The 27,576-nt window shown below is 44.4% G+C and overlaps 1 protein-coding gene across 1 annotated transcript; it reads right to left on the bottom strand.

Annotated features, from left to right (window-relative positions):
* tnk2b (tyrosine kinase, non-receptor, 2b) lies at positions 1 to 27,576 on the bottom strand. The gene is made up of 15 exons (XM_030775315.1): positions 27,514 to 27,576; positions 21,654 to 21,831; positions 20,159 to 20,229; positions 10,687 to 10,896; positions 8,947 to 9,099; positions 8,255 to 8,532; positions 7,822 to 7,948; positions 7,195 to 7,341; positions 6,145 to 6,239; positions 5,473 to 5,667; positions 4,372 to 4,463; positions 1,989 to 3,394; positions 1,325 to 1,420; positions 660 to 787; positions 1 to 125 (listed from the first exon to the last, which is right to left on the bottom strand). Exons 1-15 carry the CDS (start codon positions 27,574 to 27,576, stop codon positions 119 to 121), a joined length of 3,246 nt encoding a protein of 1,081 aa, XP_030631175.1. The 3' UTR covers positions 1 to 118.

Here is a 27,576-nt window from a genome sequence, read left to right as displayed (position 1 = left end):
ATTGGATGTTTCTGGACGGACTTGCTCTGCCAACCCTAACGCTCCATGCAGAGAATACTTGAGGTTCTCAAATGGATGGGAAGACAAGCTTCTGTTCTTGGTTTCCTCCCGAATGCTGTCATCGCCTGTAAAGACAAAAGAAAAGAAAAGGTTTAAAAACAACTACCAATGTAGTGCATTCGCCAGAAAGGATACACCTGAGGGAACAGATTCCTCTATTTGGGTGGAGAAAAACTCTGCATCTTCTGGCCTACGCCATAAAATCAGTCATGAAAACACGAACCTTTTAAACAGGTGGCAATGGATTGGAATGTGCTGACTTTTATAAACAAACTAATGTTTGGGGTTTTTTTCTCCTTTTACAGTGATTTTTTTCTTAAGTGGTGGATAATGAAAATCCTATCAGAGAGCCAGTATGGTGCAGTAACTTTCTGAGACAGATGGTGCAGAGGAATGCAGACTAGGGAGAATAATGAGAGGGCTAGAGGGCTAAACCGCAGAGTTGTGTATTTCAGGTAAAGGAGGTGACTGATAAGCAGAGCTCGTGTCTTTCCTTCTAAGTACGCGGATTTGCGCATGTGATACAGCATGCCAGGGGCACCTTAAGACGAGTGCAAGGCATACAACTTATGCAGGTGTAATCAGTATGGCTGGCATACCGTTGCTTCACTGGACCATAAGAGTCTAAGAGCTGAGTGCTGGCCAGCTCCAGGTTCCAGTCAAACATTTCCAGAATCTTAAGACATTCCACCCTGCTCTTTAGACCCAAACAGAAGAGCTGCTCCACCTAGAGAGAGAGCGAGAGAGAGAGAGAGAATGAGCATGTGTGGGTATGTCCATTTGATGGTTATGATGCACTGGATGTATAGCCTATGTATAGCAACACTCTGAAACTGCAGGGAGTCTGCCTGTTTATGCATGTGTGTGTGTGTGTTTGTGGGTGTGTGTGTGTAGGTGCATGTGTTTGTGTCTAAGGTTCTGCTTGAGGGCAAAAGTAAAAGCAGACTCCCTGTGAGAGGGAAAAGCAGACATTCTGTCTGTCATTCTGTCTGTGACTTCATCGATATTAAGAAGGTTTGAAAGTTTGCCCTCCAGAGTGATTGAACAGAATGACTTTGAAGAATGAGGTCTTCCCTCTACATTTACTTCACTCTCTGAATAACAGTCCTCTGCACTGTGCGTTTGTTCCTTGCCTCCTAACAATCACTCAACACAACAAATGCAGTACACTTCAGTCATTCGGAGGCAGAAGCAGTAGAGAGACATTAACAGTAGTCATGCACTGAATGAAAAATGAGACGTGTTCAGATCCATGAACTCTTACCTTTAGGTAATTCACTGCTTTCTGCACATTCCACCCATGGTTCTGCAAAGCTGTCTGACACTCCTCGATTGTCACGCCATGCACCGCCTCCTGAACCTGAAGCCCACAAAAAATGCCCAATCCATCCCATGCTGCTGAGTGACAGACACTTACACTGCCCAGTCATAAGAATGTTGTCTGTGACTGGCACCTTATTTAGGCAATTATGTTTGACATTAAGCTTTGATTGAGAGATGAACTTTGAGCCCTATTACAAATCCAAGTCAGCTGTGCTTGGCCGTGCTGCTCTTTGGTGCCCTCTACTGTTCCATAAAGAGACATACACAAATCTACACTCCGCATACACAACCCCAGGTGCTTTTATCCCAACAAATGACAGAAAATACATGTAACACAGCAAAAACTAAGACCCGCACCCTCCACTGTATCAATCCCACATTTAGTAAGATTATGGCACACAGAAAGTAGTAGTCCAATCTTATGCAAAATTCCTCTTTGGAATGTAAGTTTAACTTTGTCCTAATGTCTGAGAAAACAAACATGTTTTCATTTCCAATGAGATGCAATGGCAAATCAACCAAACTCGACCAAGGTGTCCGTTCTTCCTTTAGCGGTAGTCCATGTACCTCCCATTGAAGCACATGACTCTGTCATCAGTACTCACCAGTCTCACCCTGTCGCAGGTACTGGCTCCCGTCCCATCCACACTCACTCTGGGAAGGCTTAACGAGCACTTCAGTGCCCCCCTTCCCCCAGGCCCCGTCAAGCTACTGTTGTTATTGGTGGAAAAGTTAGCTTTCAGGTCACCCTGCTGATGCACCATGGGCCTGACGGTCGCCGTGTTGATCTGTCGGCGTTCCTCTCCGCTATCCGCCTCTCGGAAGAACTTGTCATAGCGGTCCAGGTAGGGCGGCCGCTCGGGCAGGAGGTAGTAGTGCGTGTTGCTGACTTTCTTTCCGTCTCGGACAATGGGCAGGATGCAAGGACCCTTGGTTGGTTCTTTGTCTTTGCCCTGTGCCTGGATGACCTTGGGCGCAGCATATTTGGGGTCGGAGGCAAAGCTCTGGGTCGTGGGCATGAGTTTGCCCGGCGAAGTGGAGAGGTAGGTGGAACCGTAGGAGCCTGCCAGGCTGCCACGTGTCTGTGGAGAACCCACGTGAAGGCCCATTGGACTGGGCGTGCGTGAACCTGGCCGGGAGAGGGGATCTCTTGGGGGAATCTGCGGGGGCCGGTCCTTCTCCTCCTCACCTCCCGAGGCTTGGGAAAGTTCACCGGACCAGCGGGCGTACTCGCCGGCCGGAGATCGCTTGGCCGGCCGGGGCGGGATGGGCACACGCGGGGGTATCTGCGGTTTGTCCTCGGAGAGGGAAAGCACAATCTGGCGGTGCACGTCCAGGCCGGGACTCGTCGTACCCACCGGGACGTTGAGGCGTCGCATGCACTCCTGCTGAAGCTCCTGGAATATCTCGGCCGACTGGTTGTAGGTGGAGGTCCGGCCCTGTCGGCACGGAAGGAAGAGGTTGTCCTCCACTCGAGGTTTGTCCTGGTCCTCTGTTGGGGTGCAGGGCAGCGCCGAGGGAGGGGCAGGTTCGTCGGCAGCAGGGCGTTCCATGCTGTTGATGGAGCTCACCTCAAAGTCGTCCTCGTCCTGAGCAACGTCATCGTAGGCTGGAGGTGGGGGCAGAGGTCGGGCGTCCCAGTCCACCACCGGTGTGGGGTGTAGAGGTCGGGGGAGGGAACGAGAGGGACTCTGGGGAGGAGTTCTGTCTAAGAGTGACTCGGCTTCTAGAGCCAGTTTAGCTAAACTGGGAATCTGGGCGTCCACGACGGGGGAAGGGGAGGGTGTGGAGGAAGGGACTTCCTCGCCAAAGTCTATGAGAGAGACCTCAGTAGGGGTGCTTCCCCCGGGAGTCCTGGGGCTGTAAAGGGGGCGATCGCCCAGTTTGGTGGCTGAGACCCAGGCAGATGGTTTGAGCTTCAGGCCTTTCACGCTGGGTCTCTTTAAAGACAATCTCCTCGTTCCTGCAGACGTCAAGTCCTCATCTTCAGTAACGGGGTCATAGCACGGCTCTGGAGACACCCACACGCGCACACACACACATACACACACACACACAGAAATCTACATGAGACACTTCAAAGAACTGACCGAAAGGAAACTGTTAACACAGGAGTGGCATCCTGGTAACATTTGAGTGAGAATCATTTCCACTCCATTTTATCAGTTTGATATGATTTGTCACAGCACTGAACATTCATCTGAACACTCATTAATCTGAATGACAGGGTCCTGCAGGGACAACAAAAAAACAGCAGTTGCCTCTCTCTCGCTCTCATAGGGCTAAGAGAGAAGAGCCTGTAAATCCCCATTGGCATTATAAAAGTCTCAAAGCAAACAAGGTTCCTCATATTTATGCCAGCTCTCTGAGGAAAGCTGACTGTTCTAACCTGTGAATAGGCACAGCACACAGACTAGAGAGACAGAGAGGATGGGGAGGCGAGGGAGAGAGAGAGAGAGAGAGAGAGGGAGTGGTGTTAGCCAGGAAAACTGCACATTAAGGGAGAGAAAGAGAGAATGGGAGACATGGAGTGTAGGCTGCACAGAGGGGTGTTAGGAGAAGACAGAGGGGGTAGGAGCAGAGCAGACACTGGACTAAGGGGCCACACTTACTCTTGACCAGCACCGCAGGCTGGGGGGGGCGAGGGGGAGGTTCCTCTGCTCAACAGCACCCCAACAGACAGAGAGAGAGAAAGCGAGAGAGAGAGAGAGAGAGGTAAAGAAAGAAAGAAAGAAAGGAGGGAGGGGAAAACATATAAGAAAAAAGCAAGCGTAAGAGGCAATTCAGAAAGGCAAGGTTTAAGTGAGGGGGAAGCAAGAGGAATGCAAAAGCAATGACAAATAAAAAAAAAAAAATAGAAGCGCCATCACCAGCATTAAAAAAAAATGTTAATTAGGATGTTGATAACTGTTCAGGAATCAAATATGAGAGGTAAAAATCTCTCTGTTCTGACATTCAGATGAGCAGTCTTGCATTGGCAGAACTCACTTTTCGCCCGTCCAGGAAGTTGAGTAGGCCTAGCAGCATTTAAATCCAAGCCAAGCACATCCGGCGGGTCCATGGGATTTCCCAGGTAAAGACTACAGAAAAACAGATGGAAAGATACAACTCCTCAGTGAAGAGAAGGAAGGCTCAAACACCTGAGTTATGTGGTCCCTGACGTATGTGAAAAAGCTTCAGTGTGACTGGTTTCTTTGTTTGGAATCAGAAGCTACTCATTTCAAATTAAACATGCATACCCTCTGTACATTTTGGCCGCACGTGGATATCTGTAAAACGTTGGAGAGCAGAAGTAAGCTATGCTCTGCTGCCCTCTTGTGGTGAAAATGCATTTAAATGATGTTCTGCAGGAGTTCTCCGTTGCTTGAACAATTACACCGCAACTCATCTTTGTTGTGGTCATTACATCACTGTCTGTATTCAAAACGCCCTGTTGCTCAACATGAAACATTGTGTGGGTGACTATAAATCCTTTTAGTGTGACAGCTGAGACTGAGAATTCAATTATAGCCGCCACACCTTAAGCAAAAGCCATCTTCAACAACCAGAGTTTGGCATTCTAATTAAAGCAAGGGTGTTTCGCAACTGTTTTGAAGTAAACGTTACACAGTTATTAAGTACAAAAACTTGCACGCACGGAAATGAATCACAAAATATGGCACAGATCTCTGCATTAGAGCTCATAGCAAAAAAATACAGATCCAGTAACAAAGCTCAGCGAAACACACGGCGGATGTCTTAACAAATCCTAAAAATGCACTTACCGTAAGACTGTAATATTTTTAACCTGCATTTCTCAACCCAATCCTTACATACTCCCAGCCCTTGAATGTTTTTTTTATCACCTCCTCTTTGCCTGGATATGCTCAGTTACATTCAGTTCAACCTCATCGGCTAATCATGAAGCGCTGAATCAGTTGAATCAGATGTACTAGTGCAGCATTACAACAGTCAGACTTGCGTTTAGGAATCTCATAGGGTTTAACAATCTACAAATCTGATTTCACATAACAATCGATCAAAGCACCCTTTCCACCCACATGAACAACATGTGCCGGGATAGGGTAACATCCGGCTGTGGTATCTTACTCGTCAATTTTGTCAGGAAAACCCCAGCAGCGATGAGGGTTGGTGTCTCCGTGGCCGGTGTGGATGAAGCTGTTCTTGAGCGGACGGCTGATGTCGTGGGCGGACAGACCCGCCACCGACGTCACCGTGTTCCTGGGGAACTGGCCGACCTTCAGCGTCCGCTTGTTCTGTCCTCGCCACCAGTAGTTCTCTGCCCTAAACGTCAACACAGAATAACTCAGTGACGCTCTGAGACTGGGTCAGAGACAGACGAGAGAGGGTCCACCTGTAGGACTTCGGTTTGATCTTGGACTAAAGATATACAATCTCTACTGTCTCCCTGCTGTTGAAGCACCAGATCAGAAGAAGTCGTTCACGCTGTGTGAGGTCAGAGGCATTGTTTTGTCTCGTATTAATATGTTCAATTTCATTACTGTTTCATACTTTTTTGTTTCCATTTTAGTTCAAAAACATTAGCTTTATGACAAGTCCAAACAGTCCATTGGATTTCATGGTCTGTTGGTGCCCCAGGTATAAATGACTAAATGCTTCTTTTCTAGAGAAGGTGTAAGAGCTGCCACACAAAAGGAATGAGACTGTACGGGAAGGACCGAGAGTCGGCATAGGTTTACCTACTGGTTTGTGATGGAAGTAAACTTGTCTTTGTCTGGTTGCTACGCAGTGAGATCATACCTGCCCTCGATGATGGTGATGACATCGTTCATCTGGATCTGTAGTTTGTCTGGCTCATCAAAGTCCTGCAGGGCCCTCATGTCTGTGGGCATGGTCTGAAGGAAGCACACAGACACAAACACCCATCGTCACCTTTCATTCAAAACAAACCACAGTCACACCCCCTATTTTGGTCCCTTTTTTTGTACTTCTTATGGAACAAAATACACAGATAAGTGCCAAAACACTCCCGTAAAGTGTTTTAATATGGAATTGGGCCACCAAAAGCAAACCAGCTTACAGCTCAAAACCAAAAACATTCAACTGGGTTGAGTTTTGACGACTTGTTTTTACGTTGTTTTCACACTCGTCAAATCATTAAGCAACCACCTTTGTCCAGTGCATGGAGCACTGTTATCCTGGAGGTGACCACACCCATGAAGAAAGAAATGCTTTATCTTAGGATGAAGGGGATGATTGGTTAGCATGAGGTCTTGTATTTACCATTATTGAGCTTGTCCTGTGAGGACCTAACCTATGCTGGGAAAATACACATCATACCACACACCACACCTCCCCACTTCACCCCATGAAACAATCCTCACACCACCCCATCACACCACAACCCACACCCCACCTCTTGTCCTGACGCGCCCCCACACACCCCATACCCGACTGCATGTTGAGAACATGGTGAAGGATGACTCGTCAGACCATGTGACTTTTTTTCACTGCTCAGTGAACCAATGCAGCCAGACCACAGAATCTCTCTCAGAAAAGTTCTCCACAAACCGCTCTTAATCAAACACTGGTATTTGTTCTCTCTACATTTCCTTGCATCTTGCACAAGTGCACAGATATCTTTCCCTCAGACTTCTGGGCTAACATCACTTTTGCCATTCTTTGCGACACATCTATAAGTTGAGCAATTATTTCTCAATGAGGCTGCAACCAAACAGATTCACAAACTATATCATCAGGGGCAGGCTGAACCACACCCACACTCACACCCACTGCCAAAAACACACTCATACACACACACACTTGCTCACACGAGTGTATGGATCTCACCTCCACCAGGAACTCGCGTAGAGCCACAAACGTGGGTCGGTCATCTGGTTTCTGAGCCCAGCACTGCAGCATGACATTATAAATGTCCTGAGGACAGTCCTCTGGTTTAGGCAACCTCTCCCCCTCTTTATCAATCTTATGAAGGATCTGACCGGACAAACACACACACACACACACACACACACACACACGCACACACGATTAAGACAACAACAAAGCAGAGTAAGGTATGACAAACAGGGTATTTTACATTGTATGTCTACATATCTTTGAGAACAAGGTTTCTCTTGGGGTCCTTTAAGACTCTACTGTATATTCTAGATGAATGTGAACGTCAGATTTAAAGGTCAGTGCATTGTAATTATGAGGAAAGAGAACACAATTCATAGCACAGAGACCTGAGAGGGACAAAAAAGGACTATTAACATTTACCATGACCTTAAAAGTGTTTTGACACCAAACAGTGTACAGAAAATACGCAAATGATTCTAAATGTGCTGTTGTTCCTTGCCTTCACCATGCTTAATTAGACACAAACTTAGTGGTACCTCTGCAATACCAGCCATTAAATATCACTTTACATACATGTTTGTGTGTGTGTGTGTGTGTGTGTGTATGAGCCATTACCTGGCTCCCATTGAGGCCCAGCCATGGCTCTTGGCCATAGGTGCACATTTCCCACAGAGTCACACCAAACATCCAGGTATCTGTGGCATGAGAAAATGTGCGCGTCTTCAGGCTCTCTGGCGCGCACCTGAGACAGACAGACACACACACACACACACACACACGCACGCACGCACGCGCACACACACACGCAAGAAAACTCATTAATAAAAAATAAATAAATAAATAAATAAATAAAGTTTAAAAAAAAAAACAGAAAAACAGTCAACAATTGACAGCCAGAAAGAACATGTGGTCTGGACCTTGAAGCACTAAAATGTATGTCACACTCTCATAAACTCCATTCAACATCTAGACAAATGCTCACATACAAAATTGACCTTGACTATTCTCTTGCTGTCTCTAACACAATCACTCTCACTCTTTGTCTCACCATGCAAAAGGGACTTTGCGGTGCTCTTGCATGACATAGTGGTCGTCATTTTTGGGCAGCGCTCTCATAAGGCCGAAGTCTCCGATCTTAACCAGGTCGTTGGAGGCCAGCAGGATGTTGCGAGCGGCTAGGTCTCTGTGGATGAAGCGTTTTGACTCCAGGTAGGCCATGCCATTGGCTATCTGAATGGCGTACAGGCAGAGCGTGGAGATGAGGAAATGACCCTGGTTTTTCCTCAAACGGTCCAACATAGACCCCAGCGGTGCCAACTCTGTCACCTGAGAGAGCAAGTGAGAGAGAGAGAGAGAGAGAGAGGTTGGGTTATCCATTTAAAGTTGTACAGCCTTCATAAGTGTGATGTGGCAAGGAAGATGTGGGCAGCTTTAGCCAGAATGACAGGGAGAGCTATCCAACACCAGAGACAATGCAGAGTGACAATCAGAAATAACTGCAGGAGTGAGCAGGACAAGGAGAAATAATGAGCAAGCAAATGTCAGGCTTTATTTTAAGCCACCCCCTCCTTTCTCAAGGCCTTGATATTTATGCACCCTGTCTTTGACTCAGTGTTGATTTAGAGGGGGCCAACACATATACATACACATACACATACACGCGCACACACGCACACATACATACATAAATACATACATACACACACACACACAGACAGGCACACACACAAACACTCTTACCATCTTCATTGGGTGTGTGAGGACAACCCCGTAGAGGCGTATGAGGTTCTGGTGGTCCAGTGAGTGCATAGCGTTGACTTCTCTAATAAAGTCATCCAGAGCATCGGGCTGGTTCAACACGTCCGTCTTCAGACACTTCACTGCCACGTTGATCTGAAGGCAGAGCAAAATGAGACATAAATTAGACATATATGCCAGAATGGGACGAAATTAAGACTAAAGAGAGATCAGAATGAGACTGGAACCATGATGTTAAGAGATAATGGACAGAAAACAAAAGAATAAAAGTGAGAAAAAGAAAGAGAAAAAAGGTTGAGACAAAAGTGAGACCGAAATGAGACACGTCTCCATTAGGGAGAATTCTTCGTGTCTGAAGTCATGCTCATTATTCAACCATTCAGAAACTGTAATGATTTCCCATCAGTGTTTCTTCCTTTAAATATTGTTGTGTATTGCTCCTGGCCTCGTATCCTAGCAACCACATTGCCACAGCGACCGCACTGGCTTTGGTTCTAGTACTCTGTAAGGCTAATTTTTCAGCTCATAATATAACTAGACATAGCATATTTGAGCTCTCGCACCTGATCCAAGATGAATGATCTGTCACAACTTGGGCTCTCAAAACTCCCACAGACTCACGGAGGTCACAATGATTAATGCACCCAGACTCTGTGTGTGTGTGTGTGTATGTGCGCGTGTGCGTGCACATGTGTGTGCGTACTGGTCTCGCACATTCTTTCTTCATCCGTCCCCAGAGAAAAGTTAACTCTGGAGTAAACAGAGTTTGCTCAGTGCAGATGGTCAGTGGGAGGACGGCCTCCCTGCTGTGAGATCCCCCCAGTGAGACCCCCACACTGCATCCAACCCTTCCCCCTGGGCCGCCCACCCCCTCCTCCCCATTGGTTCGGTTCGCACGGCCGTCCACTGACCCCCCCGATCGAGCCATCAGAGGCCTGCGTTCTCCCACCACACTGACCGGAGGAGAGCACAGCTGCCGTGGCCCAGTCCGGTGGAACAGAGAGCACAAATGGTACACAGGAAGTTCATGTGGAGGCTGGGCTTACTTACAGAGAGAGAGAGGGACATGTATTGTGCTGTGTTGTATCGAAGGAGTTGAAAGTATTCTAGGAGACTGGGCTTTGTTTGTTTTGTGTTTTTTTCTTCCAAACTTCCTGTGATTTCAGCCACATTGTGAAAGCAGAGGTATGGCAGGAAGTGCTGGCCTGCTGGCTTTTAAACTCTTATTGCACACATACAGTCACACACACACACAACAACATGCTGAAAATGAGGGACTAAGGACGTTGAAACAGCCCCTGCAGGCAGAGTGACCCATGATCCCACTGACGAGTTCTGTAATTGATTATAGAAGGCACGTCGATGACACAGACTGAGACCACACTGCAACGCAGGACAAGTGCCCTTGTTCCCCTCAGTCTACATAAAAATGATCTGCTAATGCAAAAAAAACCAACGCTTAGGCATAATTTGCCTTCATCTTCATAATTTGCCTTCATCTTCATAATTTGCCTTCATCTTCAGGAGTCTCAAAAGTCAGAGCAATTCCTGTCTTACTGTCTGGAGCAGTGAAACCCCAACAACTCATACATCAGCAGATGTCTGTAATGCACATTCACAACAAACACACAATTCATCGACAGACAGAGCTTAGGACCCAAGTTAAAAAAAAGCCCCCCTTTATTTTATACAACTCTCATCTTTCTCTCTCTCTCCACCTACCACTTTCCCACTGGGAGTTAACCACTCGCCACGTTTGACTACACCAAAGGAGCCGTCCCCCAGTTTCTCACACAGCGCCAGGTCCTTCTCACTGATCAGGCAGGTGAGTGCCTGCTGGCCCTCCAGTGGGGGAGGTGTGGGAGACAGCTTCCGGAAGGTGGTGGCAGGCTGGGGCTGGAAATCGCTTTCTGGCCTCTTCCCACTGAACACCTGGAAGGGAGAGTGGGCGGAGAAGTCAAGAACCAGAATGATAAACGTACCAAGCAGTTCTAACTTTTGAACAATGACCAATGAAGAAGGCACAGAAAACATTCTACAGTCATGACCAGGAGAGCTGTAACTGTTTATACCATCTGTTAAGCGCACAGAAATGCACAGGCATCCTGTTTACACAGATTTAATATCAGCATATTCCCCTGCTTTTTCTTTCTCTGCAGTGCAGTGTGCCTTTTAAGAGTGGGAGAACATTCCGGTAGTAATCTTGGAAAGAGGTACTGCCAGTTGACTGCTGATAAACTTAGCGCTGCTGTTTTCAACCCTTATCTTCTGCTGTTGAGGCACTTTGTACGTGGAGACTGCCAGTCGGCAGAGAAAAGGGGAGCCCTCCAGATGCCCCCTAAAACAGCGCAGGGTGTGGGGTGAAGGAAGGCAGACCCAGGGTGGAGGGATAATTACACGCGGTGGTCAACGCAAGTGCAGAGGGAAAGGAGCGAGGAAGAGAGTTATCTGGCCACCATGCACCCGCCCGATTATCTCAGCAGAGAGAGAGAGAGAGAGAGAGAGAGAGAGAGAGAGAAAGAGTGAGAGAGAAAGGGGAGGGAGGGAAAAAAAAAAAAACAACCGAGTCCACTCCAAAGCTGGTGACAGGAGGGGAAGCGTTTAGAAGTGCTCATTAGGAGAGAGCCAAAACGATGTGACTCAAATCAAGGCAGGGCGCCACCGGAGAGAGAGTCAAGAGACACACAGAGTCAGACAGAGAGACGTGGTGGTCGGTAATAATGGGGGATTCATTTCTGCAACAGTCTTGTTTAATAAGCCTTATGAGGGAAGGGTGAGATGCTGAGCTGGATATAGGAGAGTACTGAATGTTGCTGAGGGTGGAAGTGTACACAAGACACAGCGCTGAACCTGTGGCTGCCACGCTGATTAACACTCATGGTGTAAATAGTGAGACACACTATTTAGCACAGGCCCTAAACTCACTCATGCTGACACGTAGTGTTGTAGTTGAGTCACATACCTCAAGTCCGAGTCGAGTCTCAAGTCTCCACTGCTCAAGTCCAAGTCCAAATCAGTAGTGTTCAAGTCCAAGTCAGTAGTGTTCAAGTTCAAGTCCAAGTCCGTGTCAGTAGTGTTCGAGTCCTAGTCTCTGTTTCTTGGGTCTAAGGGTCTTTTCACATACAGTCAGCCCTCCTTATCTGCGGGTTCTGTATCCACAGATTTAACCAATCATAGATCTAAAATATTTGGGGAAAAAAATTCCAGAAATTTCCAAAAAATGACACTTGAATTTGCCACGCGGCAAGTACTATACTGAATCCACGCAAATGAAGTGATGTGTAGGCATACCCTGCTGTAGCCTCCCGTCATTTCACACATCCTCAGTGTCTCTCCAGCACTTGTTGTTTGAGCATTGTTCGTTCGCTACTTGTGTTTTGAAAAATGTATATTTTCTTTCTTTACAATTATGTTTTCTATATGTACTTGTATTTTAAATATTCTGTGTTTTATTCAATGTATTTCTGTCTCAGGTCATTAAATGAAAGCAATCTTTAAGTGTTAGGCCTACGATGGTTGCATCTGTGGTGAACATGTACAGACTTGTTTTCCCCTTGTCATTATTCCCAAAACAATGCAGTATAACAACTATTTACATAGCATTTACATTGTATTAGGTATTATAAGTCATCTAGAGATAAAGTATATTTAGAGATAAAGTATATTTAAAGTATATGGGAGGATGTGTGTAGGCTATATACAAATACTACTTTATTTTATATAAGGGTCTTGAGCATCCACAGATTTTGGTATCCACGGAAAGACCTGGAACCAGTCCCCTGTGGATATGGAGGGCTGCCTATACAGTCCTTTTTAAACAAACCAAACTCAGTCCCTCTAAAGTGGACCAACAGAAAAGGGACTCAGTTTGCGTTCAAATTGTGAGTTCATTTGAAAGAGGACTCAGTTCTCTTTCTGGCTCACTTCAGCTCTAATGGGGCCTCAGTCCTCTTTCTGCTCACACTATAGTTCTTTGTATCGTTACCAGCGTATGGAAGCCCTAAGATACCATGAATTTGCATTTAATAGATTACGTTTTCTCATGACAATGTGTTATTTTTCTTTGTTTTCTCAAGATCTTGACTTATGTCATTATCAGGAAATAACGAAATAACAACATAATTAACTCGAGATCTGTTTTCCCACGATAATGAATTAATTATGTCATTATCACAGGAAAACAAAGTTTTGTTACTTCGTGACAATGACATAAATAACTTGAGATCTCGAGAAAACGAGAAAAATGATACGTTATCACGAGAAAATGGAATAAAAATTCAAATGCAAACTGATGGCATCTTAGGGCTTCCATACCAGCGGCCATGGTTCCGTCTATTTTTTATTTTTTTTTATTGTTTTCAAGTGTCCCGAGAAGGGTCTATCTGCAGTCTTGCAGACATCTCCACATGGCCACTTTATTACATGACACGCCCCGTTCAGAACATGCCCCTGAGGATGACATGTGTGATACATAACTCTAATCACAGCCCTGACCATAACCATAGTGGGCATGTCATGTAATAGGCATGACGTGTAGCACTGCGCATCTGCAGTTAGACCTACTTGGGTGGAGCATCCCAATGCAATAGCATGTGATCTGTCTACAGCAAGCCTAGAGGGCTAAAATACAACAGCAAAAGGCGAAGCGAACCTGGAGCGCTTTGTGTTCACAATGCACAGGTTAAGCGCACCGTAACACGGACTTGAAGCAAATGGTTTGTTTCAGAGGGGTCTGAGTTTGTTTGGAGTGTTCACATATGCACAAAAAAATGCTGACTAATCACTCTGAGTTCGTTTTGAGGGCTGAAAGGGACCAAGTGTGAGAACACCCTCAGTCCAAATTCGAGTCAAGGTGTCAGAAATAAATGTTATCAAATTAAATCAATCTGGGATAAAGAGGACAGAGAATTGTTTTCAAACTTTTACAACTCAAAGATTTTTAACAACTTCAGGTCTTTATTGATGGACTTCACTTCCAATGTATGTAAATACAACTGTATGTCAATAAAGCAATAATGTAACTTGAGGACATGCTATAATAACCAAACTTCGTTGAAGCATTGTCGTACACACACATTTAACGTACAACACGATAGTATTAAATAAACTCATTTTTACTGTCTACTGACGCCTTGCCTTGCGCCATGTTTGTTAGTGCCATCCCCCTATCTACCTCACAACTCGGGCAACTCGGGCATCATAGAAAAATTCGAGTTTCCCCATTAGTAATTACGACTTTGTTTGACCATTCATGTGCTCGAAACTCGTAATTACGATATTTCCGATAGCACATGAGGATCACAACAGTCGCGTAGTCAAGTCGGCTTTCGAAGATTAAAAATCCAAACAGGAATGGGCAGTTTCGTGAGAAGCGCTGTTGTGCCTTTGAGAAATGCGCGTAACATAAAATTGGTGCACGTTTGGTTTTCACTGGAGTTCTCATTTAGTGATGGTAAAAAAAAATCTCTTGCCACTGTCCCGTTGGTCGTGTCAAAATGTGCGGAGTCTGCAAACCCAGCTGAGTTCAGCTAAACTATGATTGGACGATCCGTCATTTGGGGAGTAGAGGGATAGAGAGATTAGACTATCAGCATGATGTCAAGCGAAAAATGTTTTATGATGATATAGAGGTGTGGTATACTTCATAGGCTGTGTACTTGAAGTAACCAAAAAGATGTATCCTGGGATTCGTTCAAAACTTTAATTTGTTTTAGATATATATACCCTAGTGGAAATTCCAGCTGAAAAACCAGTAGCCAGTCTATTGGGATGAACTGGTCTCTATTGGTCTGTACTGATTTCAATTGGTTCCAACTGGGTTTTCAGATTCTATTGGTTTGCCCAGTTAAGAATACCAGTTGAAACCATTTAAAACCCGTTCAGACCAATAGAGCCAGGGGCAGTGGCTGCTCCACCAGTTCAACCCAGTTGAAACCAATAGGATGTAACTGGTGTTGTCTGCTATTCATTTCAACTGGAATCAATTGGTCTCAACTGGTCTAACAAACCCAATACCTGCACTTGGTGAGAAAATGCTGTACATTGAGAATACACTCAAAAATAATGAAATATAATGAAATGAATTGTTTGATTCATCAATTAACAACGTACAAAGTGCACTAAAGAGAATACAGTGGGTTTTTTTTTAAATGTCCAGTCATTCGTAAAACGTTTGAACCATTAGTGTTTCTTTTAAAAATAAGTGTTTTTAAATTGAACATGAATTCATATTCAATTTAAAAACACTAGTTGTATGTTGCTTAAAGAAAGTTCTCTGCCTTCCTGCTGGTCAATTTTTATTAATTATATTTTGCCGGCTATAACTGACCAAAGAAGTGCACACACTGTTTATTTGGACATGATCACTACTTCCTCGAACAATATTACATCAGAGCAAGCATTTTGATCACACGATCAGCTTGTCCTCCGTCTCGACTGAAGAGATACCTGGGAAGGGGGCGTGGCTCTTGGCCCTTCTTGAGTAATCTGATTGGTGTATTCAAAAATCCTTGCTGTAACGTTGCACGAAGGCAAGCAATCAAAACCCGCGAATTTCGCTTCGGGTAAAACGCAGCTTTACAGTTACAACCTACAGTTAGCCTTAGTTCACAGTAAAAAAAAAAGTTTGCTCAGGTAAGGTACTTGGAAGATAATTATCGGGCTGTTGTTCCCTTTTCTCGTATAAACAATTTCGATGAAACTACCAAGTACTGGGTGTTTGGACGACGGAGCCGGCCAGGTTTTGCTACCTGTAAGCTACTCATTGCATTAAGTGTTTAACATATCTTACTTAACTTACTTTAGCTTTTACATATGACAAAACAAGTACTCACTTCGTGGCCTTGTATGCTAGTAGAGCTATATTGATAGTTATAACTATAGTTAAAGACAGGTGATAACGTTACCGAATCAGTTCCTGTGTGTCCCCGTTGAGACTGTATATTTCAATGTAGCACACGCTTGCGACTGTTCGTTTTTAGTTAACCATAACATAGGCTGGCCAGAACAAGAGGGCCCCCTCCCCGAAATAAGGACAGAAACTGCGTCGCCCATCAGGGAGGTCACCGCCATTAAGAACGACAAAGTATGATTTTAAAAGTGAAATTCTGTATTGTACCATTACCAGCGAATGTTGTATGCCTGGCTATAACCATGTTTAGGCCTATTAAGTAGCCTAGAATTTGACACTGCCGTTTAAATGTTTAGAAATTTCCATCCTCCAACGCATAGCCTATTAAATCAATCAAACAAAACACTTCCTGAGGCACTGCACTGCCGCTTAAAAATGATTTTATATTCGTATTTTTATGTTTCTATATTTTCTTTATGTTTACGTTTTGTAGTTATATTTTAATTCCTTCTGTGTTGCTTGGCACTCTGACTCTCGTTGTACATTTACGATGACAATAAAGGCATTCATATATATATTGTTTTTAATTTGACCGAAAGAGACAATTAAATTGTTAATCGCATTTATTTCTGAGACAATTAATTGTATGGCAACATTTGGAATTGTAACAGCTCTAGTGAGTACTACGACACTGCTAACCCGCTACTTGTATAACAGCATACGTATCTGTACCAAAGTTCTTATCGGGTGAGAATTAATACGACACATAAAACAATACATAAACACACCAAGGGGAGATAAAATGTTCTCATTCACTGACAAGTACAGACTGCATTATGATTCTGATCTCAGACTGCCTTAAGGACAGGTAATAAATCCTTTGTTTATTTAACATGTTCTAGCAGTTAACATGCATGCTGTACATTACTTAAAAACTAGAAGAGGATTATTTACATCTGGCATTTTTTTTCTCTAATATACCAAAACGTGTCAGACCACGACTCCAAAACTGTGGTCTGCATACCAAACTGTGACTTTTGTGGTCACCAGAAGCTCTAAAACAAACACTGAAAAATAACTCTCACTTACGCTGACTTGTAAGAACATATGCATGCACGCACGCACACACACACACACACACGTGCGCACATCTGTGGGGAATTATATATGGTAATACTATGAAACACATATAAGACAAACATATAAGCCTGTACACACACACACACGTGGATAATTATACATGGTAGTACTTTGAAACACATAAGACAAACATATACACACACACAAACACACACTGTGGCCATGGCTGAGGTCTGAGTGGTGTGCCAGGAGCGGAAACAAACACGTGTAATTTTAGAAAGCTATCATCCCCTCTGGCTGCCTCCTGTATGACCAGGCCAATAGTGCAATCAAGAGCCCTGTTTTAAAACTCTGACAACCCTCTGACATGCACACGTGTGTGTGTGTGTGGAGAAGGCCTATAGGACATGAGTGATTGTGTACACATACTTCTCTTTAACACACGAACACACACATGTTGGCTTGAACCAATGTTCTAATGTTCTTTCCCGCTGTGAGCACATGAGAGTTCATGAGTGTATGTGTGTGTGTGTGTGGGAGGTGGCTTGGGGGGGCTGTTTATATGGACGTGCGCAATCACTCTTGACCATGGGGTCAAGATGTCCCTCTATCCCACAGAGAGAGGAATGCAACATCCACACATCTACCACTGAGAGTAAACATTCCTCCACATTCTCTTCACATCTCTCCTACTTACATTACAGCTCTACATCCATAAAGACACACACACACACACACATATCACTAAACCTCGGACATATTTGGCACTTCTTGTTTTAACAGTGATGGTTGTATCTTTTTAAGAATGCTTTAATCGGCAGAAAAATGTCCTCACTAACTCAGATTTTTTCAGATATTTATACCCTTATGTGGACATTTTTGTCGATACAGTGTGCACTCATACACACTGTTTGCACAAACCCTAAATCGGAACAGGCCCAAATATACAGGGATTTTTCGAAAGCTAAAAATAAAACGCCCATGACCCCAATGACCTATTCACTGTCATCAGTTGCTCTGGTAACTTGTGTTAAAAAGCTGGCACCCTGTGACCAATCTCAAAACTTATAAAAAACGCAGCAAGACATGAGGTAATCTCATCCTTGGCTTCATTATGCAGCCTAATTTATCATGTCAAAACGTTCAACCACACACTATAGTTTTTTGACACAGGGAATTTATCATGAAAAGGTCATCTCCATAAAAATGCAGACAAGGACAACGGCACCCACTGAGTGACTCAGTACATCACTACAGGACTCAGGAATCTTTGCTTTGATCCAATCATAGCAGTCCATTCCCACCAGACACCATAAGTCATCCAATCAAATGTTTCCTTCATTATCTACACTACAAATGCCTTAGTGACAAGACACATACATGCAAAAAAGAAAGAAAGGCAGAGGAGAAAAAAAGACAGAAAAACTTTGCAACGGTCTGGACTTGAATGCAGAGTCGGTTTAAATTTGAGTTGGAATGGGCGATTAATGACGTGGAACCTCAGAGAGAGCCAGCACGTGGGACGGGGCAGACAGAGGCTCTGACTCATTCTGTGGTTTTTCCTCATTCCACTTCTGGGCCTTGTGCAAACACAGCACCGTAAATGAACCTTCACTGAGACAATACACAGCAGAGCTAAGGGCCGACCTGGGAGGACCTGAGTCTGCACAAAAAGCACTCTTCTTACAGTAACTACTGCAGCTACTGAAAGTATTACTAATATTGTTTTAACAGTTATTGCTTCCATAACGCCTACTCACACAGATCAGCTCATTTCTCTGATTCCTGCTACTGTTACAAACCAAGCAGTGGCTACCACTCAAGTACTGCTGGTTACACCTAAACTACTGCTGCTAAAATGAACTAATATTACTATTACACCTAAAGTACCACTACTGTTACACCTAAACTACTGCTGTTGTTGCTCCCCAACTGCTACTGCTACTCCTAAACTACGGCCACTGTTACACCCCAACTACTACTACTGTTACCCCTCAACTGCTACTGCTACACCTAAACTATCGCTACTTTTACAGCTAAACTGCTACTGTTACACCCAAACTACTGCTACTGTTACACCTCAACTACTGCTACTGTTACACCTCAACTACTGACACTGTTACACCTCAACTACTGACACTGTTACACCCCAACGACTGTTTCCCTGAACTACTGCTACTGTTACACCCTTGCTAGTACTGTTACACTTTAACTACTGCTACTGTTACACCCTTACTAATACTGTTACACTTTAACTACTGCTACTGTTACACCCTTACTAGTACTGTTACACTTTAACTACTGCTACTGTTACACCCTTACTAGTACTGTTACACTTTAACTACTGCTACTGTTACACCCTTACTAGTACTGTTACACTTTAACTACTGCTACTGTTACACCCTTACTAGTACTGTTACACTTTAACTACTGCTACCCTTACACCTCCTCTACTGTTTTTACTGGTGCTAATATAATGTTATTGAAACCACTGATAAAGTAACTGAAACTATCACATCTGACACTCTGGCCATCCATACACACATATGTACTGGTGTATGGGTGGGCTGTCACTGTGGACATTTCCAGGTCAATACTGCAGCAGTTCTGAATGTGCTGACAGGTCTGGGCTCACGGGGCCGCTAACTACATTTCCTCCACATGCTGCGTCTCACGGACACGCACGCTGCCAAGAGAATGGCAGACATTGTGCTGATTTATGAGTCATGGCTGAGGCCAATTGGAAATCTTTCCTTCCCTCTTTGAGAGAAGTTAACCTTGTTAAGCCATGTAATGTAACCAGGCCAGGCTGTTTCCTGCCTGGGCAAACCCTCAGCCCTTAGCAGCTGGACTAAGTGGAAGCTTCCTTCATTAACGCACAGTGTCTTGTTTGGCTTAGTTACATTAGAAGCGATATGAGATGCCAAGCAGGACGTGGCTTGCCTGAGTGATTGATAAAATAATGTTAATGGATTAATGTACAAAGAGAACTATGGGGTGAGCCAATGAATGACTGTGAATGAGTGACTGAGAATGTGTGAAGAAGAACATGATCGAGAAAGTGAGAGAAACTCAGAGGAACAAAATCAGAACTCTGCAAAACACAGCAAAGACCCTCTCAAGTTCATTTTAACCATAGCTTTATGAATCAAAGAGAACTAAAGAGAAAACCCTCAGACCTCATAAATCTGCCACTGTGTGTGTGTGTGTGTGTGTCAGGGGCCCTTCTCAGGAGGGTTCTCTCCAGGCCAGTGCGTGCCTTACCTTACTCATCCAGGACTTGCGCTTACACATCGCTTTCTTGCGCTTCACTGCCTCCCACAGCCGTCTCTGTCCTTTAAGAAATATCCCAGAGAGAGAGACAGAGAGGGAGGGAACACAAAGATCGTCATTAAAAAACAAAGCAGAGAAACAGCCAAAATAACAAGAGGAAGCATAAGGATATGCAGAGGTGTTAACACAACCTCAGTGTGACAAGTGAGACTGAGATACAGAAAGAAAAGAAAAGAAAGGGGATGAGAGGAGGAGTGGAGGGTTGAATGGGTGTTTTAGACAAGCAGTGATTGGGGAAGCTTAAGGGAAAATGACATTAGCCCTGTTTATGCCTTGCTTTCCCTGACAAAGGCAGCTCTCTGAGAGCTCAGTGACATGGTGATTAGGACTTGGCACACACTCCGGCCCTGCATTTAACTCCACCACAGGGGCAAAAAGAGGGAGAACTCAGTGTGTTTTAGCTAGAATAACAATCTGACTGTAATGACATTTAAAGCCACATTTAGTCAACATTACTCTTCACTGAATGTGAGTATATTATATATATATATATATATATATATATATATATATATATATATATATATATATATGAGTTCTCCTCTGTCTGAGGGAAAAGCTAAACTGTAGACACGAGACCGCAAGTGAGACTGAAATAAAAAGAACAAATTATATTATGAACCTGATAAGAAAAGAAAAGATAAAACAAAGAAAGTCACAGCCGCACAGGGTGAAAAATGCAAACTCATTTGATAAAGTTGCTACTGAAAACCAAAAAAAAAAAAATGCAAAAGCTCACAGCAGTACAGGGTGAAAAATTCAAATGAATTCAATAAAGATGAAGGACATGAACTGGGGCAATGTGGACTGACAGAGAGAGAGAGAGCCTGGATGTGTGTGTGTATGAGTGTGTCTGTGTGCGTCTGTGTCTGTGAGAAAGACAGTAGTGAGAGGAAGCAGGTGTTCCAGCGGGTGGTGAATGGCCCTACGGAACAGATAAAAAGAGAAAAAGAGAGAGAGAGAGGGAGAGAGAGAGATAGAGACAGACAGAGGCAGTATCCTTTGTGTCCACACCACACAATGCCAGGCTTTCTTTACTAGTTCATGTTGTACCACAGGGTGAGAGTGTGGAAGCTAGCAGCTAACACTTCACACAGACGCTGAGAGAGAGACTCTCTCTCTGTCAACCTCAGATGTTCAGGTTTTATTAAACACACTTCACTTTCTCTCTTTTTTCACTGACAGGTGCATTTAACCGCTCATGGTTTACCCTTCTCATACACTTACTAGTGACAGTGGCCATGACAAGAATGTAGTTCTGTGTGTGAGTGTGTGTGTGTGTGTGTGTTTTGGAGCATCGGGAATAGCAGATGGTGTTCTGTTTTACTGCTTGCTTTTGGGAAACACTACAGTTGCTTTCTATCCTGTCTATTCCTGAGCCTGTCCACTTCTCCCTCCCTCTTTCTCTCCATCAGCCGGGACTCACCGGGTCGGCCCATACCAATCTTCTCCAGGTCCTCGTTTTTCACGTAGTCGAAGTGTGAGAGGCGCGTGACGTTAAGGTCGTCACGGATACGCAGGAAGTACTGTTGCAGCTGTACCTCCATGAGAAGTTCCAGCAGCCATTCTGTTCCCTCTTCAGACTGCATGCTACTGCCCAGCTTCTGCACACACACACACAAATACACACAGACACACACAGGGAGAGAGGGAGAAGGAGAGGAGGAGAGAGACAGAGAGAGAGAGAGGGGTTTAAATAGATGAGAAGTTTGCATTCACATCCTAACAAAAGTTATCTTACTGTTACATTATACACTAACTTACATAAGCCCATCTCAAACACTGCTGTCAGGCAATAAGATCACAGTGACCCTATCCAAACCCCTCAGTCATACACACAGGATAATGTCTCCCTAGACACTTCTGTCAACATCCTGAGGCAGCTCTGAAACACTAACAAAAGGACGTCATTTAAAAGCTGTAGAGAGTTGTGAGATGTACAACCTGCTTCAGTAAATGACTGAGTCCAGGAGAATGATGCAACCTGAGTTCAAACTAAACAGGACACAAAGGACAGATCCACATAACCAATGACAGGCCGACACACCAGGTCAAAATCAAACCCACACAGCTGGCCCTCATTCTTCACACCAGACGCCTCCTTGTCACATAAGCAACTATCTACTCCAATCTTAAATTAAAACCCCCCTTTCTGCCCTACTAACACACACACACACACACACACACACAAACACACACGTCTGGTTAGTGTGCAGCCCACCTGAAGTCCATAAAGCACAGCTGGCACAGGCCTTGACCCAACTACACACACTCCTCTACACTCTGCATCAGAACTTTTCCTTCCCAGAACTTTTACCAGTGTACACACCCATGTATCGCTTCACCTTTCAGAGACTGCGACTGTGTTTTCATAAATTAATTCCTCTCATTTCTGTCCAATCCATAAAACAACACAATTTAAAAAAAAAAAAAGTCTTTGGTCCCCTGTACTTACCTTGTTGAAAAATTGTGTCTGATTTTTAAGTTGTTATACATAAAATTATGCTGAGCAGAGGAGAACTGGTGCTGCCTGAGGCTTTGTCAGAGAGCTCTATAGAAATGGGAATAGCTCTGTGCTTTCTTCTTGTCATTTTTTTTTCATATGAAAATCATGTTGAACATCAGCTGCTTCTAATTTTCAAAGCCTTCCCCCTCCCTATAGCTTGAATCTTATCTGTTGCCAGTGACTCACAAATTGTGTTAGAGAGAGAGAGAAAGAGAGAGAGATTGATGTCAGTCACTGAATACTTCAATTCACAGAAGTACCTCAGACAGAGCAAGCAAGGGGGTTGAGCAAGAATGACATGCAAAGGAGCTTGTTGTCTATATCGTCCCTCATGACAACAAATTACTGTGTGTGTGTGCGCGTGTGCGTGTGTGTGTGTGCGCGTGTGCGCGTGCATGCATTTGTGTATGGACAGGTCAGTTAAAAAAAAAATCGAATTTAAAGCTTACAATCTTCCATACAAACTTCCCAGAAAAATATTAAACCTATCCCTTAAGGCCACAAAGAAGAGTCATAATAACCCAAGCTCTCATAAAACAGAAAAACAGACGAGACATTCAAACACGTCCACATGATCAGAGATGAGCTTCTGTACCCCCCGGAACACTAAAGCAATGTGTTGCCATCGGCAACCCGTTCCTGTCCATTCTAACCTCTCTCCCTGTCCCCCCTGAGGGTGTCAGGGCTGAATCCCTGTCACAGGGCTTGGCTTTTTATAGCTCTGTTTCAGTGGACCAGGCTATCTGGACAGGAGGGGGACCTGAGGGGGAGTGGAGCGGGGGGGTATCAGGCTGGAGGGGCAGGCCCGTAAATTATGTGGAAGGCTGAGAATGTCGACCTGCCACAGTCCTGGCCACAGCAAAGAAACCCCAGTCTTCTCCATTAGGACCTTCTACCCACCACAGCACAGAAACCCCAGTGTTCTCCATTAGGACCTTCTACCTAGACAGCACAGAAACTAGGGCTGTGCCACGTCATATCATGCATGATATACCGGTACAATTCCTCCCCATGATAAGAATTTGTCATCCCGCGATATTGTCGATATAGTTGATGACCTGTACTTACTTACATACGCGCCGCAATGTGGGCATGTCACTGTCTCACACGTAGAACAAGAACAAGCATGGTGGAAGGCAGAGTTCAAACCCTAGAGGAGGAGGAAGAATTAATCCAAAGAAAAGGAGCTTCCTCCATGATATGGAAGTGGTTTGGATACAAAAGATCAGATGTGAATCAAACGTCTGTGATTTGCAAAGTGTGTCAAAAACCCATATCAACAACCCGTATGGAAATATCTCAAATTTGTTCCACCGCCTCAAGCAAAAACACCGACCAGAATATGAGGAAAGCCAGAAGAACGCGAGGAGAAAGTGGCAACAAAGTTAAGCAAACTCCTTTAATTCACAAGGTTATTGTCAGCACGTTTGTCAGTGGCACTCCCTATAATAAAAAGAGTAAACGCTGGAACGAACTGATGGAGGCGGTGGCATTTTGCTTAGCCAAAGACATGTTGCCAATCCGAACTGCTGACAAGGAAGGATTCATGCTAATGATTCAGAAAATGAGCCGTAGATACAGCAGGCGGTCAAGGAAATATTTTTCAAAAACGGCCCTGCCAGCTATGTACGAAGAGTGTTGCGGTAGGTGACAAACAACACTGCCTACAGTGGAGTTTTACGCCTCAACCACAGACATGTGGAGTAGTGGAGTGACGAAGCCATACATTAGCCTCACGGTCCACTTATGGCCAAAAAGATAGTGTTGAATGGTACTAACCAGCTAATAATCTTCATAACCTTAGCTACCTGTATGTTTTTGACTTGGCCAGCAGACAGGGGCTTCAAAAACTTACTGGTAACTAACGTCACAAAAGCTACAAACTATGTGTCGCCCCATTCAAAGCAGTTTCATAATTAGCCAGACCTTCACTGTGAGCAATGGGTGTTCTCTGATAGCTTCAGGCAAGTGGTTTTTAAAAGTAAATTATCTTATATCACATAGCACCAAATGAACAAGAGGCTAAATACATTCACAAAAACATGTTCACTTAAGGTATGGAAGAGATTTAAATTCAATAATTTGATACTAGCCTGTAGTAACATTAGTCTAACATTTGAAGTGCAAAGGCATCAGATCATGTCTGATGGTGTCCTGAATGTGTGTCTAGAGGAGCCAAAGAGAAGAATCAAGTGTTTGTGCTCTCAGTATATCCTTTATTGACACATAAAAGACCAAAGGTCATTGGGGTCAAAGTGTTCTTTTTCTCTGTTCCAGTTCAACCATTAATGGCAAGATAAGTGCTTCCATCACATAAATGTGCCAAACCCTCAAGGGCACTTGTCATCTCTCTCTCTCTCTCTCTCTCTCTCTCTCTCACACACACACACACACACTCCAACTGAACTTTTGGGAAACCTCCTCACTGCTTTTCTTATAATCTCTTGACCTGTGTGCTGCCTCCAATACGACTGCTATTACTAATGATCACTCAGTAAATTACAACTGGGAGCAAAGTCCTCAGGAATAGAGCAGGGAACTTGGAGAGCACACATCTGACAGTCAGTCAGAGATGAACAGTCACAGCTGGGAAGCTGAGGTTAAATACTTCTCTTTGGCTTCTCCTCTGGTCAATGAAATGCTGTCTGTAAAGTTGTCAGTTGACAAAATGCTGACAAAACTCAGATGATGCCTTTAATGTAAATACAAAAAGTTCACACCAGTGTCCACTTGCAGTATGCAGACACTTAAATGGTAAGGAGCTCTTGAAACCATGCCAGAGTCAGTTTGAATGTCTCTTCCCTCACACCAACTTACAAGTTAACCTTTCACGCTTTACTGGTGGGGAAAAAAAAAAGAAACAAAACAAAACCATGTCTTAACATCCTGTTACCTCCTGTCTTTCCCTCAGCCAGCTGAGAGACAGATGTCTGGGCCGGAACTGCTCCGTTTAAACATGGACTGTTTGCGTCAGAGGCAAGCATAGCTCTCTCCCAGATTAAAGAAGGGAGCCTCTAAGCAAACTCTGGACAAATTTCAAGAAAAACTAAGAAAGACAGAGAATACAGCTGAGAAAAGGGCTGCATGTGTGCAACCAGGAGAGAGAAAGGGAGAGGAAGAGGATATATGAGACAGAAATCAAGAAACCGGGCTTCTATTCTTATGTAAGATCGAGCTCCTGGTTACCCTGTTCAGAGAGTCAACGGTAAGGGGAAGGAAGAGAAATGATGTATAAAGCAGGCCCTCAAACAGTGAATGGGACAGATTTGCTAGTGGGCTGCGGCGTGTCATTTGTCGCAGGGCAGTGCAGAATGTCAGACCATGGGCCTGAGAGTTTTGGAGCATCGTTGGAAGAGAAGCAGGGAACATTCGAGGTCCAGCTACATCACGTTCTCAGGAGGACATTACTCAGGTCTGACATCACCACCTTGGTTCCCGAATCCCAATCACACCCAACCTATGATCACACATAACAATACAGCCGCCTCAAAAAAGGCAAAAACATGAGCATCCTCCTCAGCCAATTGTCACATTCAGGGTCTACCACAGTTACAGTGTTTTGAGTTCAGTATAGCATTTCACAAATGTAACAGGTCACAAATACCCAATATAAATAAATAAATTTAAAAAAAAGATGTTATGCAGCTACACAGTAACTTCTCATGCACAGTACTCACACAAAAGCGGAGCAAGGGTGCCTGATCTTTCCCCTGGAGCGCAAACCCTAATCTGAGCCGCCTGGCCATAATATTCAGATACTCCTCCCTCATTAGCTGAACCCTGTCGTTACATTTGTACTGTAATCTGAGAAATTGCATCTCCATGAAGAAGAAGGGTTTCCAGGGAGACAAAGCGGACTTCCTGAGCAGTGTTTCTCAACCCCATCCGCTAACATTTTACCACTGGATAATATGTTATTGGACAGAACCGTGTCTCTGAAGCAACATCAGACTCAACTTGCCATTCAGCGACTGCTAATTAGCAGAATCAGCCAGTTTCCAAACAAGTGAGATGAACAGCAGAAAGGTTGAGAACCCTTGCAGAAGCAATGGCTAAAGAGACTGAGGAAAGTGACACCGGAGTTTGGACCGTGTGCACAAGGCAACACTCTGGCACTGTGAAGCAATGCCCGTGGCATTAGAAAGCCGCAGACGCTAATCCCAAGTGGGCTATTGCTATGTTCCCTGGAAAGGGGCCATTAGTCTGGACCAAAAGTGACTACACCCCGACTGAACAGAAATAAACGGTCGGGAACGGTGAGCTTTTTAAAGTGAAGCTGCTTGAGGTGCGGACGCCGACCCACTGGACCTGGACCAGGCATCAGCGTTCCATTCCTGAACGTCTAACAATGTACCATTGACCTGGTCTTTGTGTACTTTCTGGAAAAACGTGCAGCGGAGTGTAGAGATATCTGAGTGCTCTGTGGGTGACACTCTATATATCCTTGTCTTGGGGTTACAGTAGGACACATTCTATGCAAGTTCTATGTTACGTAATTGCTGGATTCCGTGAGGTTCCTATAGGGTGTAATGTCATCCATATGTTACAGCTGAGTTTTTTTAGTGCACGTGTTCAGTACGTCGCTGCTTGACAACCGTCGATACGGACACTCAGTGGTACCTATACTATGTCAAACCTGTCCTGTTCCCCCAATTCCTAGGTTAAACTACTTCCCTCCTCGCCTTTCACTCTTCTTCCACTGACTTCTGGACACATCATCCCCGGCAGATATCAAAACAAAGTGGAAGAAAAGAAAAAGAAAAAGTGTGACCAGACTCACTTTGTAAACATGGAAATGCGCAAGAAAAGGCAGAGATTTCTTGAGCTTGTCGAAGCGGCGCAT

The sequence above is a fragment of the Chanos chanos genome, chromosome 5 (assembly GCF_902362185.1).
Source record: "Chanos chanos chromosome 5, fChaCha1.1, whole genome shotgun sequence".
NCBI lineage: Eukaryota > Metazoa > Chordata > Actinopteri > Gonorynchiformes > Chanidae > Chanos > Chanos chanos.
This window is presented reverse-complemented; position numbering and strand designations above follow the sequence as displayed.

Coding starts and splice junctions, on each gene's coding strand:
- tnk2b (XM_030775315.1), bottom strand. CDS start 27,576: ATGCGCCGCTTCGACAAGCTCAAGAAATCTCTGCCTTTTCTTGCGCAT. Junction 9,100..10,686: donor TAACTCCCAGTGGGAAAGTG/GTAGGTGGAGAG, acceptor CTCTGCCTTCAG/ATCAACGTGGCAGTGAAGTG. Junction 5,668..6,144: donor ATCACCATCATCGAGGGCAG/GTATGATCTCAC, acceptor GTTGACGTTTAG/GGCAGAGAACTACTGGTGGC.